Below are 18827 nucleotides of genomic sequence, written 5' to 3' on the forward strand. Positions count from 1 at the left end.
GACTTTTACTGAGGAGTGGCTTCCATCTGGCCACTCTACCATAAAGGCCTGATTGTTGGAGTGCTGCAGAGATGTTTGTCCTTCTGGAAGGTTCTCCCATCTTCAAAGAGGAACTCTGGAGCTCTGTCATGGTGACCATCGGGTTCTTGGTCACCTCCCTGTCCAAGGCCCTTCTTCACCGATTGCTCAGTTTGGCCGGGTGAGTCTTGGTAGTCTTGGTAGTCTAGGAAGAGTCTTGGTGGTTCCAAACTTGTTCCATTTAAGAATGATGGAGGTCACTGTGTTCTTGGGGAACTTCAATGCTGCAGAAATGTTTGATACCCTTACCCAGATCTGTGCCTTGACACAATCCTGTCTCAGATCTTTATGGATAATTCCTTTGACCTCATGGCTTGGTTTTTGCTCTGGCATGCAGTGTCAACTGTGGGACCTTTATATAGACACGTGTGTGCCTTTCCAAATCATGTCCAATCAATTGTGGACCTGTAGAAACATCTCAAGGACGATCAGTGGAAACGGGATGCACCTGAGCTCAATTTCGAGTCTCATAGCAACGGGTCTGAATACTTACGTAAATATATATTCATAAAAAAATATTTGCAAACATTTCTTTAAACCTGTTTTTTCTTTGTCATTATGGGGCATTGTGATGTCATTATGGGGCATTGTGATGTCATTATGGGGCATTGTGATGTCATTATGGGGCATTGTGTGTAGATTGATACGGAAAATCCTGAATTTCATCCATTTTAGAATAAGGCTGTAACGTAACAAAATGTGGAAAAGGGGTCTGAATACTTTCCAAATGCCCTGTATGTCTTTACGCAGCCATAGAAACATATGTGTATCAGTGGGTAAATCTGAATAGATGAGTATTCTGTAGCAGTAGTAGTAGTAGTAGTAGTAGTAGTAGCAGTAGTAGTAGCAGTAGTAGCAGTAGTGTCTCTGGGTAGGATAGCGCAGAGCGTCTGATACAGTGACACATTTCTTGACAGGATCAAGAGTTATAATTTATATAAACAATCTTTATGCTAACGCAAATCCTCTGTTAGTTATCTATATAGACAATCTTTATGCTAATGATAATCCTCTGTTAGTTATCTATATAGACAATCTTTATGCTAATGATAATCCTCTGTTAGTTATAATTTATATAGACAATCTTTAAGCTAATGCTAATCCTCTGTTGGTTATATGTACAAATAATCATTATGCTAATGCTAATTCTCTGTTAGTTATAATCTATATACACAATATTTATGCTAATGCTAATCCTCTGTTGGTTATATATGTATACAATAATTATGCTAATGCTAATCCTCTGTTGGTTATATATGTAGACAATCTTTATGCTAATGCTAATCCTCTGTTAGATGTCGGTGCCGTTTACCTCGTGTCTTCTCTCTTTTGCTGCAGCGTTCACCAAGATGATCACGATAAACGGACAAGAATACCACCTGCAGTTGGTAGACACAGCGGGACAGGTAGTGGTCATGAAACATCTTACACACCTTGAATATAACATGTCATTTAACTCATGGTTAGGGACCTGAGTATTTCCTGTCAGAAAAAACTCCTGTCTCTACTCATTATGATATTAGAATTTTAGAACACAGGCTACGTTCCATATCCACAGTAGAATGGCTCATACTTCTGCTCAGTACATTTCTTTACTCTAAGGCTTGGAGGCTAAGCAGTATACTAGTTTGGACATTTATGGTAACTGAGCCACTATGTTACAGCATGCAGCCTAAGCACTTATTTCACCAAGTCTCTCTCTCTCCCTCTACCACCTCTCTCCCGCCTCTCTCTCTCCCTCTACCACTTCTCTCTCTCTCTCCCTCTACCACCTCTCTCCCACCTCTCGCTCTCCCTCTACCACCTCTCTCCCGCCTCTCTCACTCACGCCTCTCTCTCTCTTCCCCCATCTCTCTCTCTCTCTCTCCCTCTACCACCTCTCTCCCGCCTCTCTTTCTCTCTCTCTCTCTCTCCCTCTACCACCTCTCTCACACCTCTCGCTCTCCCTCTACCACCTCTCTCCCGCCTCTCTCACTCACGCCTCTCTCTCTCTTCCCCCATCTCTCTCTCTCTCTCTCCCTCCCTCTACTACCTCTCTCCCGCCTCTCTCTCTCTCTCTCTCTCTCTCTCTCTCTCTCTCTCCCTCTACCACGTCTCTCCCGCCTCTCTCTCTCACGCCTCTCACGCTCTTCCCCCATCTCTTTCTCTCCCTTTCTTTCACTCTATTCTCTCCCCTTCTCTCTCTCGTTCTCTCTCTCTCTGTCTCTGTTTCTCTGTCTCTCTGTGTCTGTCTCTCTGTGTCTGTCTCTCTCTGTCTCTCTCTCTTTCTATCTTTCTCTATCTATCTCTCTCTCTCTCTCTCTCTCTCTCTCTCTGTCTCTGTTTCTCTGTCTCTCTGTGTCTGTTTCTCTGTGTCTGTCTGTCTCTCTCTCTCTCTCTCTCTCTCTCTCTCTCTCTCTCTCTCTCTCTCTCTCTCTCTCTCTCTCTCTGTCTGTCTCTCTCGCTCTCTCTCTGTCTGTCTCTCTCGCTCTCTTTATCTCTCTCTCTCTCTCTCTCTCTCTCTCTCTCTCTCTCTCTGTGTCTCTCTGTCTCTCTCTCTCTCTCTCTCTCTCTCTGTCTCTCTCTCTCTCTCTGTCTGTCTGTCTGTCTGTCTGTCTGTCTGTCTGTCTGTCTGTCTGTCTGTCTCTCTCTCTCTCTCTCTCTCTCTCTCTCTCTGTCTGTTCCAGGATGAGTACTCTATCTTTCCTCAGACCTATTCCATAGATATCAATGGATACATCCTGGTCTACTCTGTCACATCTAATAAAAGGTTAGTCAGATATTTACTTAACATTTTTTTAAGATGTAGATTGTGCAGTGTGGTCTTCTACAAGGGTGCTCAACCATTGGGTGTGCAGGATTTTACTCCAAGCTGATTCATCTAAACAAGGTCTGGATGAGCAGCTGAATCAGGTGTATTAGAGTAGGTCTGATTCAGGTGTATTAGAGTAGGGCTGAATCAGGTGTATTAGAGTAGGTCTGATTCAGGTGTATTAGAGTAGGGCTGAATCAGGTGTATTAGAGTAGGTCTGATTCAGGTGTATTAGAGTAGGGCTGATTCAGGTGTATTAGAGTAGGGCTGATTCAGGTGTATTAGAGTAGGGCTGATTCAGGAGTATTAGAGTAGGGCTGAATCAGGTGTATTAGAGTAGGGCTGAATCAGGTGTATTAGAGTATGGCTGATTCAGGAGTATTAGAGTAGGGCTGAATCAGGTGTATTAGAGTAGGGCTGAATCAGGTGTATTAGAGTAGGGCTGATTCAGGAGTATTAGAGTAGGGCTGAATCAGGTGTATTAGAGTAGGGCTGAATCAGGTGTATTAGAGTAGGGCTGAATCAGGTGTATTAGAGTAGGGCTGATTCAGGAGTATTAGAGTAGGGCTGGATAAGCAGGATGTATAATAGTATGTCTGGCAGTCTGTCGTACAGTATGTCTGACAGTATGTCTGGCAGTGTGTTTGGCAGTCTGTCGTACAGTATGTCTGACAGTATGTCTGGCAGTGTGTTTGGCAGTCTGTCGTACAGTATGTCTGGCAGTGTGTTTGGCAGTGTGTATAGCAGTATGTCTGGCAGTGTGTTTGGCAGTGTGTATGGCAGTATGTCTGGCAGTGTGTATGGCAGTATGTCTGGCAGTGTGTATGGCAGTATGTCTGGCAGTATGTCTAGCAGTGTGTAGTACAGTATGTATGACAGTCTGTAGTACAGTATGTATGACAGTATGTATTTCAGTATGTAGTACAGTATGTAGTACTGTATGTATGTAAGTATGTATGACATTATGTTGTACAGTATGTTTTTCAGTATGTAGTACAGTATGTATGTCAGTATGTCATCTGCTGTTTTTCTCTCTTCTCTTCCAGTATCTATAACAGTATCTATGACATATTGTTTTTCTTCTCTTCCAGTTTTGAAGTAGTTCAGGTTATCCATGAAAAACTTCTGGATATGGTGGGGAAAGCTCAGTGAGTATCTACTGTAACCTGACGTGTGTGTATATATATATATCTTTTTTTACAATTATTTAACTAGGTAAGTCAGTTAAGAACAAATTCTTATTTGCAATGACGGCCCATTAACAGTGGGTTAACTGCCTTGTTCAGGGGCAGAACTACAGATTTTTACCTTGTCAACTCGGAGATTCGATCTAGCAACCTTTCGGTTACTGACCCAACGCTCTAACCACTAGGCTACCTACCGCCTCTACACTCTAACCACTAGGCTACCTACCGCCTCTACACTCTAACCGCTAGGCTACTATAACCTGACAGTATATTAACCCTCTACTATAACCTGACTGTGTCTGTCATTTTTGGAATATGGGATACATGTAATACAACATATGTTTCTCTACAGAGTACCTATTATATTGGTGGGGAATAAGAATGACCTGCACATGGAACGGTATGACGCACACACACACACACACACACACACACACACGCACGCACGCACGCACACACACACACACACACACACTGTGGTGTCAGATTGGTGTGCTATGTTTTGTGTGTCCCAGGGTGATCAGCTGTGAGGAAGGGAAGGCCCTAGCAGACTCCTGGAATGCTGCCTTCATGGAGTCCTCAGCTAAGGAGAACCAGGTGAGACACTACCCGATCTACTGGCCCCAGATCAGCTCTTAGACACTACCTGATCTACTGGCCCCAGATCAGCTCTTAGACACTACCTCATCTACTGGCCCAAGATACGCTCTTAGACACTACCTGATCTACTGGCCCCAGATCAGCTCTTAGACACTACCTGATCTACTGGCCCCAGATACGCTCTTAGACACTACCTGATCTACAGGCCCCAGATCAGCTCTTAGACACTACCTGATCTACTGGCCCCAGATCAGCTCTTAGACACTACCTGATCTACAGGCCCCCCCCCGTCAGCTCTTAGACACTACCTGATCTACAGGCCCCAGATCAGTTCGCGTCGCATTTGACCAAATTGTAGTAAATCAGATCAAACCCAGAGTAAGACGTGAAGTGTAAGCACATACCACATTTGTGGTTGATGGCTGTTCCAGTGCACTTACGATCCTTTTCAAACATGGCATGCATGTCCCACCATCAGCCAATCAGCTACTCAGAACTATAAAGGTTCTCTTCAACTACCTCACAAGTGCATCACTCTCTCTCCCTCTCTCTCTGTCTCTCTCTCACACTCACACACACGCACACGCACACACACACACACTCACGCAAGTCAAAGGAGCTGATTGTGGACTACAGGAAACGGAGGGCCGAGCACGCCCCCATTCACATAGACAGGGTTGTAGGTGGAGCTGAGCCACGCCCCCATCCACATAGACAAGGTTGTAGGTGGAGCTGAGCCACGCCCCCATTCACATAGACAGGGTTGTAGGTGGAGCTGAGCCACACCCCCATTCACATAGACAGGGTTGTAGGTGGAGCTGAGCCACGCCCCCATTCACATAGACAGGGTTGTAGGTGGAGCGGTTCGAGAGCTTTGAATTCCTCGGTGTCCACATCACCAAGAACTTAACACAGTCCTCTCACACTCGACAGCACGTCTTCCCCCTGCTACCACATGTTACCACATGCTACCGCAGTTCTTTCAGGAAAATCATCCATTTTGTCCTCTTTTCTGTAATCGTTGTGTCCTGTCGTGACGTTGTATTGGTTAACGTTGCGTCCTGTCGTGACGTTGTATTGGTTAACGCTGCGTCCTGTCGTGACGTTGTATTGGTTAATGTTGCGTCCTGTCGTGACGTTGTATTGGTTAACGTTGCGTCCTGTCGTGACGTTGTATTGGTTAACGTTGCGTCCTGTCATGACGTTGTATTGGTTAACGTTGCGTCCTGTCGTGACATTGTATTGGTTAACGTTGCGTCCTGTCGTGACGTTGTATTGGTTAATGTTGCGTCCTGTCGTGACGTTGTATTGGTTAATGCTGCGTCCTGTCGTGACGTTGTATTGGTTAACGCTGCGTCCTGTCGTGACGTTGTATTGGTTAATGTTGCGTCCTGTCGTGACGTTGTATTGGTTAACGTTGCGTCCTGTCGTGACGTTGTATTGGTTAACGTTGCGTCCTGTCGTGACGTTGTATTGGTTAACGTTGCGTCCTGTCGTGACGTTGTATTGGTTAACGCTGCGTCCTGTCGTGACGTTGTATTGTTTAACGCTGCGTCCTGTCGTGACGTTGTATTGGTTAACGTTCCGTCCTGTCGTGACGTTGTATTGGTTAACGTTGCGTCCTGTCGTGACGTTGTATTGGTTAACGTTGCGTCCTGTCGTGATGTTGTATTGGTTAACGTTGCGTCCTGTCGTGACGTTGTATTGGTTAACGTTGCGTCCTGTCGTGACGTTGTATTGGTTAACGCTGCGTCCTGTCGTGACGTTGTATTGTTTAACGCTGCGTCCTGTCGTGACGTTGTATTGGTTAACGTTGCGTCCTGTCGTGACGTTGTATTGGTTAATGTTGCGTCCTGTCGTGACGTTGTATTGGTTAACGTTGCGTCCTGTCGTGACGTTGTATTGGTTAACGTTGCGTCCTGTCGTGACGTTGTATTGGTTAACGTTGCATCCTATTGGTTAATGTGGCGACTGCTGCTCATCGAATGATTATAAGTTTTAATTACGTGATTAACTCATTAACCTGGGGCACCATGGTTAAATCAAAGAATATCAGAATATCAATTTTACAACAGCCGCTAATTAACAAGTGTCGTGGAAATTTCCTCTATTTACCAAATCATGAGAGCAAACCACACACACAAGTCAGAGTTAGTTATCACAAAGTCCATCTTTAATTATATGAGCTCTATCACAACCCTGTGACTCTCAGATCGATTCAGTGTCTATCAATGAATTCTCTGAGAGTCCCTTACACTTTGCAACTAAGATCCTTTAATAGCAAAAAACACACATAGTCAGACAGCATAGACATAATAAATCGTTCAGCTTTGTCTCCTAAACTATGTCATTTTCTCAAACTCAGAACCATAAACCAATCCTCCATATCAACAGGCATATATCAAATCCATCCTATCTTGACAAGATCACAGAGACACACTGAGTGGCACACAGACATTGTGGAGCCAAGAGATACATGCTTGACCTCTCCCCTCTCTCCGGCCCAAACAACTTAGTCCTGACAGAGAACAGATACTGCAACCCCGCCACAGTATTATACAAAAATAACATTCTGATGAGAAGTAACTTACAAACATATGATGAATATAAAACATGTTACCAACCAATTCTGATTATTCCCAAACACAAGTTGCCTCTATTAGTCTCATAATCTGAATGTCGTATATAGCCCTTGAGTCGCGGGACCCGGGTCCCACTAATGAATTAGTACCACACCAATCTTAATTGAATATTTATTTACTAAAAAGCTAAAATTATTTGGGTGAATTTGTCAGCTGTGCTATTCTAACCCTAGCCTTGCCTCAAACCGCCGCCCTCGTGGGTCAGAATATATAATGATGTAATTACGTGGGAGTTGATCTCCGGGGATTCTCTGCGTGGACCGTTCCGCTGTTCGATGACGCACTTCTCCTGCACCTCCTTGTTCGTCCTCACGGTGTCCGTATCTTTTGTGGCTTAGGAGTCTGTTACCTCACCCCTTTCTCTGGAAGGGGTCTTCTGAGGACAGACAACTCTGTAGCTCAGAGCTCACAGCATAGGAATGAAACCCCTTTAGATACCACGATTCGATGGGAGATGGAGGCTAGTTGGTTCGACTTGATTTCACCCGCTTAGACACAGCTACTCATCCGTAGCTTGGATAGAAAAGGATTTCTTTGTCCTCAAACTTGCGTTGCGTTCTGGGTTGTTTGACTTTTCAGACCCTGCTGCAGCTGGGGTCACGTAGTCTTGGTTGTAAATTCTATACTCACAGGTTTTATACCCTTGGGTCAGAAGTGGGCGTAAACGCCTTTAGGGAAATTATCTGGACGTACCAAATTAATGAGGCAAGGGTTAGGTTTTTCTCAAATCCCATTTTAGATAACTAACTTAACATTTAAACTTAAACCAAATGCATGCTTTTCAACCGTTTGCTGCCTGCACCCTCACGCCCGACTAGCATCACCACCCTGGATGGTTCCGACCTAGAATATGTGGACATCTATAAGTACCTAGGTGTCTGGCTAGACTGTAAACTTTCCTTCCAGACTCATATCAAACATCTCCAATCTAAAATCAAATCTAGAGTCGGCTTTCTATTCCGCAACAAAGCCTCCTTCAGTCACGCCGCCAAACTTACCCTAGTTGGTTAAATAAAGGTGAACTGGCCTACCTGGTTAAATAAAGGTGAACTGGCCTACCTGGTTAAATAAAGGTGAACTGGCCTACCTGGTTAAATAAAGGTGAACTAGGCTACCTGGTTAAATAAAGGTGAAATAAAATAAATAAAAATGTCATCTTCCCCAAAACATTCTCTTTGATTTGGATATTTTCCACACAACGTACAATGTGTAAACATCAAAAATATACTAGGAAAACCCTTGATGTTACAATGTTTTCGTAAATAATATATTAACCGTTTTAATAACAAAACAAAAATGACATACATTTTCATATTCCACCTATCGTCATGACACCATTGTGGCTGACGGAAACCATTGTTCCAAAGTCCCTTTATTTCATGTTTAATGTTCTGAGGCTGGGTCTCCATAGTAACAGGACAAAGGAAATTGTCTGTGGCCTGAGATTTACCAGGGGCGTGAGGGGCCATAAAACCCCCCCACGTCTTCAGACCCACAGCTCTCTCCTCTTGTGGTTGAGGGATAATCTGTAGGGTTGGGGTCTCTTGTAACCTGACCTGATCAAGAGAGTCGTGACAGTCCCCAAAATCATCAGTCCATTTAGGTATATATGGCTAATATACCACGGCTAAGGGCTGTTCTTATGCATGATGCGACGCGGAGTGCCTGGATACAGTCGTTAGCCGTGGTATATTGGCCATATATCTCAAACCCCAGAGGTGCCTTATTGCTATTATAAACTGGTTACCAACGTAATTAGAGCAGTAAAACTAAACGTTTTGTCATTACCCGTGGTTATACGGTCTGATACACCATGGGTTTCAGTTCATCAGAATTCAGGGCTCAAACCACTCAGTTTATAATATATATTAAAGTATTAAAATAGCTGTACAGTTTTATTCTAGTATATGCTTCCTGTCTCAGACCGTGGTGTTTCGATAGATAACAAAGTCATCTGGTCTAATATATTCTGCTGGGCTACTCTAACTTTATTGTATTTCTCCTGTCTCAGATGGCAGTTGTGTTTTAAAAGATTACAAAACTAGTCTTCTATTCCATTTTATTCTGGGTTCTAGTGGATTCTACTCTGACTATTCTATTCTATTCTGGGTTCTAGTGGATTCTACTCTGACTCTATTCCATTCTATTCTGGGTTCTAGTGGATTCTACTCTGACTCTATTCCATTCTATTCTGGGTTCTAGTGGATTCTACTCTGACTCTATTCCATTCTATTCTGGGTTCTAGTGGATTCTACTCTGACTCTATTCCATTCTATTCTGGGTTCTAGTGGATTCTACTCTGACTCTATTCTATTCCCCGTCTCAGACGGCAGTGGAGGTGTTCAAGACCATGATCCTGGAGGCGGAGAAGCTGAAAGGCGGCGTCCAACCAGGGAAGACTTCCTGCTCCCTCATGTAGAGCTGCCAAACAATCAAACACAGAATAGGACACTGCACTGGGATATCCCGTTACTTGAAGGCTTCCTGCCAGTTCCAACTACTACTTCTCAACTGTCATCAACTGTCATCAATTGTCATCAACTGTCATCAGTTGTCATCAACTGTTTATTTACCTATATTTTTGTTTCTGTATGTCTGTATTGTTTTCCCATTTGTTATGAAAGGTTGAGTGACTGTTTTCTGTCATACTGTACATTTCCCACAATCCACCTCTCAACTGTTTTGACCTCAGCCCTGATGCAAAACTGAGGCCCTGGCAAGAAATTACCACTAGCTCCAAGAACAGTCTCTCCAACCCTGTTCTTGGAGCGATACCCTTCTGTAGGTTTTAACTCCAACCCTGTTCCTGGAGAGCTACCCTCCTGTAGGTTTTAACTCCAACCCTGTTCCTGGAGCGATACCCTCCGGTAGGTTTTAACTCCAACCCTGTTCCTGGAGCGATACCCTCCGTTAGGTTTTAACACCAACCCTGTTCCTGGAGCGATACCCTCCGTTAGGTTTTAATTCCAACCCTGTTCCTGGAGCGATACCCTCCGTTAGGTTTTAACTCCAACACTGTTCCTGGAGCGATACCCTCCGTTAGGTTTTAACTCTAACCCTGTTCCTGGAGAGTTACCCTCCTGTAGGTTTTAATTCCAACCCTGTTCCTGGAGAGTTACCCTCCTGTAGGTTTTAACTCCAACCCTGTTCCTGGAGAGTTACCCTCCTGTAGGTTTTAACTCCAACCCTGTTCCTGGAGCGATACCCTCCGTAACCATAATCTAGCGGTTCTGATTCCAATAATAATAGCTGGTTGATGAGCTGAATCAGGTTAGTTACAACTGGGGTTAGAGCCAAAACCTACAGGAGGGTTGGCATTAAAACCTACAGGATGGTTAGCATTAAAACCTACAGGGGGGTTAGCATTAAGGAGGGTTGGCATTAAAACCTACAGGAGGGTTAGCATTAAAACCTACAGGAGGGTTAGCATTAAGGACGGTTGGCATTAAAACCTACAGGAGGGTTGGCATTAAAACCTACAGGAGGGTTAGCATTAAAACCTACAGGAGGGTTAGAGCCAAAACCTACAGGAGGGTTGGCATTAAAACCTACAGGAGGATTGGCATTAAAACCTACAGGAGGGTTGGCATTAAAACCTACAGTAGGGTTAGCATTAAAACCTACAGGATGGTTAGCATTAAAACCTACAGGAGGGTTGGCATTAAAACCTACAGGAGGGTTGGCATTAAAACCTACAGGATGGTTGGCATTAAAACCTACAGGAGGGTTGGCATTAAAACCTACAGGATGGTTAGCATTAAAACCTACAGGAGGGTTGGCATTAAAACCTACAGGATGGTTGGCATTAAAACCTACAGGAGGGTTGGCATTAAAACCTACAGGAGGGCTCCTGCACAGGTTCCATTCTGGTCTCATGGTGGTTACACAGCTTTCTTCCATTGTTATTGTCATTGTCACACCACTGATTCTTACAGGAAATTGTTCAATTGTTCAATCCCAACTTCCTTAAGTCAAACTTTCACTTAGAGCCCGATTCAATCTGATCCGCTTCAGCCGACGTCCGAATACCTGTTTTGACGTTGTTGGTGAAACTGCGTTAGAGCTGTCAAATTCACAAGCGCCTTTCGTCATTACACCTAGCTGTACGTTTTAACTAGGACTCCTCACCAGGCTAGACTCCAGTAGAGTCTGGAAGCTATAGTGACCTTCGATTGGTCAAGCGTCCAGCGATGTTGCAGAGTATTTGCATAAAGTTCATTGGTCCGGCCCTCTCCCATGTTCGCACCACTCAACGGTCCCCCCCGCCCACTTTGATTCTCTTCCAATTGGAAATCAATGGTTTCAGTTTCATCACCCACATCATCTTCAGTTAATGGCCTGTTTATACTAGGAAGTGGAATCGCACGGTGAAACATCAGAAGCCGTTCACTTTCAATGGAAGGAAAGCAAGAGAAGCGGAGAGGGACCGAGCATGGGAAAGGGAGCTGAACGAGGCGGGACTAAAGTTGGGGAAAGCTGAACTTTATTCAAATCCTCCACGATATTGTGACGTAAGTGACCAATCGAAGCTCACCATAGCTTCCAACCCTTAATGGGTTGGCTGACAATGGCTGTTGATACCAGTGGAGGCTGGTGGGAGGACAGGCTCATTGTAATGGCTGGAGTGGAATCAATGGAACGGTATCAAACATATGGAAACCATGGAAACCACGTGTTTGACTCCATTCCATTGATTCCATTCGACTCCAGCCATAACAATAAGCCTGTCCTCCTATAGCTCCTCCCACCAGCCTCCACTGGTTGATATGTAGCATTACCTAGCTTGCTTTTGGCTGAATGTAGTCACATTAAGAGAAATTCCAACGCAGCCTTGTTGACCAATAGGAACACTGGAATGTGAGATGTAATCTACACCTCCATTAGGAACACTGGAATGTGAGATGTAATCTACACCTCCAATAGGAACACTGGAATGTGAGATGTAATCTACACCTCCATTAGGAACACTGGAATGTGAGATGTAATCTAAACATCCAATAGGAACACTGGAATGTGAGATGTAATCTACACCTCCATTAGGAACACTGGAATGTGAGATGTAATCTACACCTCCATTAGGAACACTGGAATGTGAGATGTAATCTACACCTCCATTAGGAACACTGGAATGTGAGATGTAATCTACACCTCCATTAGGAACACTGGAATGTGAGATGTAATCTACACCTCCAATAGGAACACTGGAATGTGATATGTAATCTACACCTCCATTAGGAACACTGGAATGTGAGATGTAATCTACACCTCTGTTAGGAACACTGGAATGTGAGATGTAATCTACACCTCTGTTAGGAACACTGGAATGTGAGATGTAATCTACACCTTCATTAGGAACACTGGAATGTGAGATGTAATCTACACCTCCATTAGGAACACTGGAATGTGAGATGGAATCTACACCTCCATTAGGAACACTGGAATGTGAGATGTAATCTACACCTCCATTAGGAACACTGGAATGTGAGATGGAATCTACACCTCCATTAGGAACACTGGAATGTGAGATGTAATCTAAACATCCAATAGGAACACTGGAATGTGAGATGTAATCTAAACATCCAATAGGAACACTGGAATGTGAGGTGTAATCTACACCTCCAATAGGAACACTGGAATGTGAGATGGAATCTACACCTCCGTTAGGAACACTGGAATGTGAGATGGAATCTACACCTCCGTTAGGAACACTGGAATGTGAGATGTAATCTACACCTTCATTAGGAACACTGGAATGTGAGATGTAATCTACACCTCCATTAGGAACACTGGAATGTGAGATGTAATCTACACCTCCATTAGGAACACTGGAATGTGTGATGTAATCTTCACCTCCATTAGGAACACTGGAATGTGAGATGTAATCTACACCTCCATTAGGAACACTGGAATGTGAGATGTAATCTAAACATCCAATAGGAACACTGGAATGTGAGATTTAATCTACACCTCCATTAGGAACACTGGAATGTGAGATGTAATCTAAACATCCAATAGGAACATTGTAATCTACACCTCCATTAGGAACACTGGAATGTGAGATGTAATCTACACCTCCATTAGGAACACTGGAATGTGAGATGTAATCTACACCTCCATTAGGAACACTGAAATGTGAGATGTAATCTACACCTCCATTTGGAACACTGGAATGTGAGATGTAATCTACACCTCCATTAGGAACACTGGAATGTGAGATGTAATCTACACCTCCATTAGGAACACTGGAATGTGAGATGTAATCTACACCTCCAATAGGAACACTGGAATGTGAGATGTAATCTACACCTCCATTAGGAACACTGGAATGTGAGATGTAATCTAAACATCCAATAGGAACACTGGAATGTGAGATGTAATCTACACCTCCATTAGGAACACTGGAATGTGAGATGTAATCTACACCTCCATTAGGAACACTGGAATGTGAGATGTAATCTACACCTCCATTAGGAACACTGGAATGTGAGATGTAATCTAAACATCCAATAGGAACACTGGAATGTGAGATGTAATCTACACCTCCAATAGGAACACTGGAATGTGATATGTAATCTACACCTCCATTAGGAACACTGGAATGTGAGATGTAATCTACACCTCTGTTAGGAACACTGGAATGTGAGATGTAATCTACACCTTCATTAGGAACACTGGAATGTGAGATGTAATCTACACCTCCATTAGGAACACTGGAATGTGTGATGTAATCTACACCTCTGTTAGGAACACTGGAATGTGAGATGTAATCTACACCTTCATTAGGAACACTGGAATGTGAGATGTAATCTACACCTCCATTAGGAACACTGGAATGTGAGATGGAATCTACACCTCCATTAGGAACACTGGAATGTGAGATGTAATCTACACCTTCATTAGGAACACTGGAATGTGAGATGTAATCTACACCTCCATTAGGAACACTGGAATGTGAGATGGAATCTACACCTCCATTAGGAACACTGGAATGTGAGATGTAATCTACACCTCCATTAGGAACACTGGAATGTGAGATGGAATCTACACCTCCATTAGGAACACTGGAATGTGAGATGTAATCTAAACATCCAATAGGAACACTGGAATGTGAGATGTAATCTAAACATCCAATAGGAACACTGGAATGTGAGATGTAATCTACACCTCCATTAGGAACACTGGAATGTGAGATGTAATCTACACCTCCATTAGGAACACTGGAATGTGAGATGTAATCTACACCTCCATTAGGAACACTGGAATGTGAGATGTAATCTAAACATCCAATAGGAACACTGGAATGTGATATGTAATCTACACCTCCATTAGGAACACTGGAATGTGAGATGTAATCTACACCTCTGTTAGGAACACTGGAATGTGAGATGTAATCTACACCTTCATTAGGAACACTGGAATGTGAGATGTAATCTACACCTCCATTAGGAACACTGGAATGTGTGATGTAATCTACACCTCTGTTAGGAACACTGGAATGTGAGATGTAATCTACACCTTCATTAGGAACACTGGAATGTGAGATGTAATCTACACCTCCATTAGGAACACTGGAATGTGAGATGGAATCTACACCTCCATTAGGAACACTGGAATGTGAGATGTAATCTAAACATCCAATAGGAACACTGGAATGTGAGATGTAATCTAAACATCCAATAGGAACACTGGAATGTGAGATGTAATCTACACCTCCATTTGGAACACTGGAATGTGAGATGTAATCTACACCTCTATCAGGAACACTGGAATGTGAGATGTAATCTACACCTCCATTTGGAACACTGGAATGTGAGATGTAATCTAAACATCCAATAGGAACACTGGAATGTGAGATGTAATCTACACCTCTATCAGGAACACTGGAATGTGAGATGTAATCTAAACCTCCATTAGGAACACTGGAATGTGTGATGTAATCTACACCTCCAATAGGAACACTGGAATGTGAGATGTAATCTAAACATCCAATAGGAACACTGGAATGTGAGATGTAATCTACACCTCCATTTGGAACACTGGAATGTGAGATGTAATCTAAACATCCAATAGGAACACTGGAATGTGAGATGTAATCTACACCTCCAATAGGAGGATAGAAATCCTCATTATTCTGTTTTTAACTATTTTTGATTTAAGCATCATTATTTCTATTATAGCCAACACTTTCTCCTTCTGAACTCTTTCTGGCTTTGTGACAATGATCGCAAGAGCAGCTGCTCACCGATTTCACAGTTCCAACTCAGTTCCACCTCCGACATCTCCGAAACATCAGCTATGCTGGTGTCGTCTGTTGCCGTTTTAACGCCTGATCTGATTGAATCTAGGCCTCAGTCTCCCATTGACATCAATGCATGACTAAGTGGAAATTCAACTGAAGTGGAAGTTAGGATTGGCTCTTTAGACACGTCTTCTGATTCATTACAGATGTTCCTGTCTCCAATACACAGCTCTTTATTTTTAGACTTCAGCAACCCCCCCCAGCACCCCCAAAAAATCTACATCCCATTTTCTAATGTTAAAAATGTTGTACAAATGTTTTTTTTTCCATTGTAGTCATTAAAGTGTACAGTTACGATGTATTTCAGGAGTGTACGTTGTATCATTCCAATAATGATGATTCATAATCTTTGATTCAGATTCAATCATTTTACAAAATAGATTTTGCCTACCCAAAAAATTTAAGCTCAAAGCAACAAAAAAAAAATTACGTGGAAACCACGTTGATTCAACCAATGCTGACACACAGCAGAAAGACGGTCTGTTACAGCAGACAGTCTCAGAGTAGCTGGCCAATGCTGACACACAGCAGAAAGACTGTCTGTTACAGCAGACAGTCTCAGAGTAGCTGGCCAATGCTGACACACAGCAGAAAGACGGTCTGTTACAGCAGACAGTCTCAGAGTAGCTGGCCAATGCTGACACACAGCAGAAAGACTGTCTGTTACAGCAGACAGTCTCAGAGTAGCTGGCCAATGCTGACACACAGCAGAAAGACTGTCTGTTACAGCAGTCTCAGAGTAGCTGGCCAATGCTGACACACAGCAGAAAGACTGTCTGTTACAGCAGACAGTCTCAGAGTAGCTGGCCAATGCTGACACACAGCAGAAAGACTGTCTGTTACAGCAGTCTCAGAGTAGTTGGCCAATGCTGACACACAGCAGAAAGACTGTCTGTTACAGCAGACAGTCTCAGAGTAGCTGGCCAATGCTGACACACAGCAGAAAGACTGTCTGTTACAGCAGTCTCAGAGTAGCTGGCCAATGCTGACACACAGCAGAAAGACTGTCTGTTACAGCAGACAGTCTCAGAGTAGCTGGCCAATGCTGACACACAGCAGAAAGACTGTCTGTTACAGCAGACAGTCTCAGAGTAGCTGGCCAATGCTGACACACAGCAGAGTAGCTGGCCAATGCTGACGCACAGCAGAAAGACTGTCTGTTACAGCAGACAGTCTCAGAGTAGCTGGCCAATGCTGACACACAGCAGAAAGACTAGAATGTGATGCATTTGTCAGTGTCACAACACTTCATGTTGATGTCAGCGTTGGTTTGGAACTGCTCACAGCCCGACATGTCCATGCATCTCTGGAAATGGCTAACTGAGGGAGAAAAGAAATTACTATGTTACTGTGTGACAGCTGTTAACTGTTGACTTTAACCTGTATTATAAACCTTTTATTCTTGATTTTTCTGACCAGGGCATTTCAGAGTAGTAGTTCTGATCTAGGATCGGGTCTTCATTATCCACAGCTCTGTGCTGATCTAGGATCAGGTCTTCATTATCCACAGCTCAGTGCTGATCTAGGATCAGGTCTTCATTATCCACAGCTCAGTGCTGATCTAGGATCAGGTCTTCATTATCCACAGCTCAGTGCTGATCTAGGATCAGGTCTTCATTATCCACAGCTCAGTGCTGATCTAGGATCAGGTCTTCATTATCCACAGCTCAGTGCTGATCTAGGACCAGGTCTTCATTATCCACAGCTCTCGGCCTGTATTCATAAAGCATCTCAGAGTAGGAGTGCTGATCTAGGATCAGTCCGTATAATGTATCATGATATAAAACCTGACCTCTACGCCGTTGGTGAATACGGGCACAGAACTGTGTGTGACATCCAATGCTGCTTTTCAAGTAATGTAGCATAGGCACAACATTACTCTTTAGTCAAGTCCGCTTTCAATATTTAGGCTTTAGCTCAGCAGGCTAACATCTAGTGACACACAGATGACCTCGGTTTCGAACACGGTCAGTCTCAGTACTTACATGGTGCTCTGAAGAAGTTGGCGGCCGCACAACCGTCCTTCTCTGGTGGACATGTTTCTACTGTCACCTTGCAGTCTCCTCCTGCCTTAGCTGGCACACAGCGCAGACAGACCAGTGCTTCACCTAGGGGACAACCGCACCATATCACTGGGTTAGGAGAACCATAGAACTATAGCAACGTTATAGGAACACTAGAATGTACATTGGCCATGGGTCGGCCATATTGGTCAGGGAGTCATTGGTAAAAGGTTAGGATTGCCCATTTCCCAGGTTTTTTTTTTCAGAAATCGCTGTTGATTCCTGGAATCAGAAGGTAAAAAGCAGGAAGAGGAAACTCTGAAACTCTTGAGTTCAAATGAAGTTATTTGCATAGAGTTTTCTATTCTGATACTTTCCAAGTGGAAAACGAGTTCCGACATGGCATGAATGCAGCATACGAGACAGTTCCAGAGCCTCACCAACACCACAGGACAGGAGGGGTTAAAAGACGGACCCACCACTAGCCAACACCAGGGCTAGAGCCACAGCCCATATCACTATCTTCATCTCGCTGACGATGTGTCAACCGGAGAAGAGAGAACAGTCAGTGATCTTTAAACATTGCGATTAACTTGGATGAACTATTTAATCTGAGGTAAAGCCACGAGGTATAAAGTCATATAAAGCTTATTGTGGTGCCTGTAGTAAAGTAGGCCCAGCGTCGTCCGGGTTTGGCTGGTGTAGGCATCTGTCATTGTAATAAAGAATTTGATCTTAACTGACTTGTCTAGTTAAATAAAAGTTTTAAAAAAAAGTGGAACTCATTTAATTTCTTTAAATTTACAGTCCGTTTTTTGGATTCCTAAGAATATGGATTTGAATAGAGCTCCAAAATCGACATTTGAATCTTCTGAAGACAAAGCTTTATTGATGAATTCTCACACTGACAAACAGAACGAAGCGACAGAGTGCAGTAAAATGCTGAGCAGTTAAGAAACGCATATGAAAAAAAAAACGTAAACAATACTGAACAGATAAAATGCCGACTGGCTTTATTTTTATGCTTATGTCAGACCGTGAAGTGAAATTATTGATTTTAAAAAGAGAATTAGAAATGAACAAGATATGAATCTTGTGAACAAAAAAGGCTAATAAAGCTGAATAATAAAGAATAGAAGAACAACGCTCGTCAACTCTGTGAACACTGATATTTTTTTAACCTTTATTTAACTAGGCAAGTCAGTTAAGAACAAATTCTTATTTTCA

The 18827-nt window shown here is 43.3% G+C and overlaps 1 protein-coding gene across 1 annotated transcript in view; it reads left to right on the top strand.

The window, feature by feature from the left end:
• Positions 1-15896, top strand: part of LOC139375799 (GTP-binding protein Rheb-like) — a 20100-nt gene extending 4204 nt beyond the window's left edge. The window contains exons 3-9 of the mRNA XM_071117669.1: positions 1417-1484; positions 2745-2827; positions 3961-4017; positions 4409-4456; positions 4572-4653; positions 9625-12901; positions 15152-15896. Of these exons, the coding sequence (XP_070973770.1) occupies positions 1417-1484; positions 2745-2827; positions 3961-4017; positions 4409-4456; positions 4572-4653; positions 9625-9717 (431 nt within the window). The 3' untranslated portion in view covers positions 9718-12901; positions 15152-15896. The remainder of the gene's footprint in view (positions 1-1416; positions 1485-2744; positions 2828-3960; positions 4018-4408; positions 4457-4571; positions 4654-9624; positions 12902-15151) is intronic.
• Positions 15897-18827: the final 2931 nt, after the last annotated feature.

The sequence above is a fragment of the Oncorhynchus clarkii genome, chromosome 20 (genome assembly GCF_045791955.1).
Source record: "Oncorhynchus clarkii lewisi isolate Uvic-CL-2024 chromosome 20, UVic_Ocla_1.0, whole genome shotgun sequence".
NCBI lineage: Eukaryota > Metazoa > Chordata > Actinopteri > Salmoniformes > Salmonidae > Oncorhynchus > Oncorhynchus clarkii.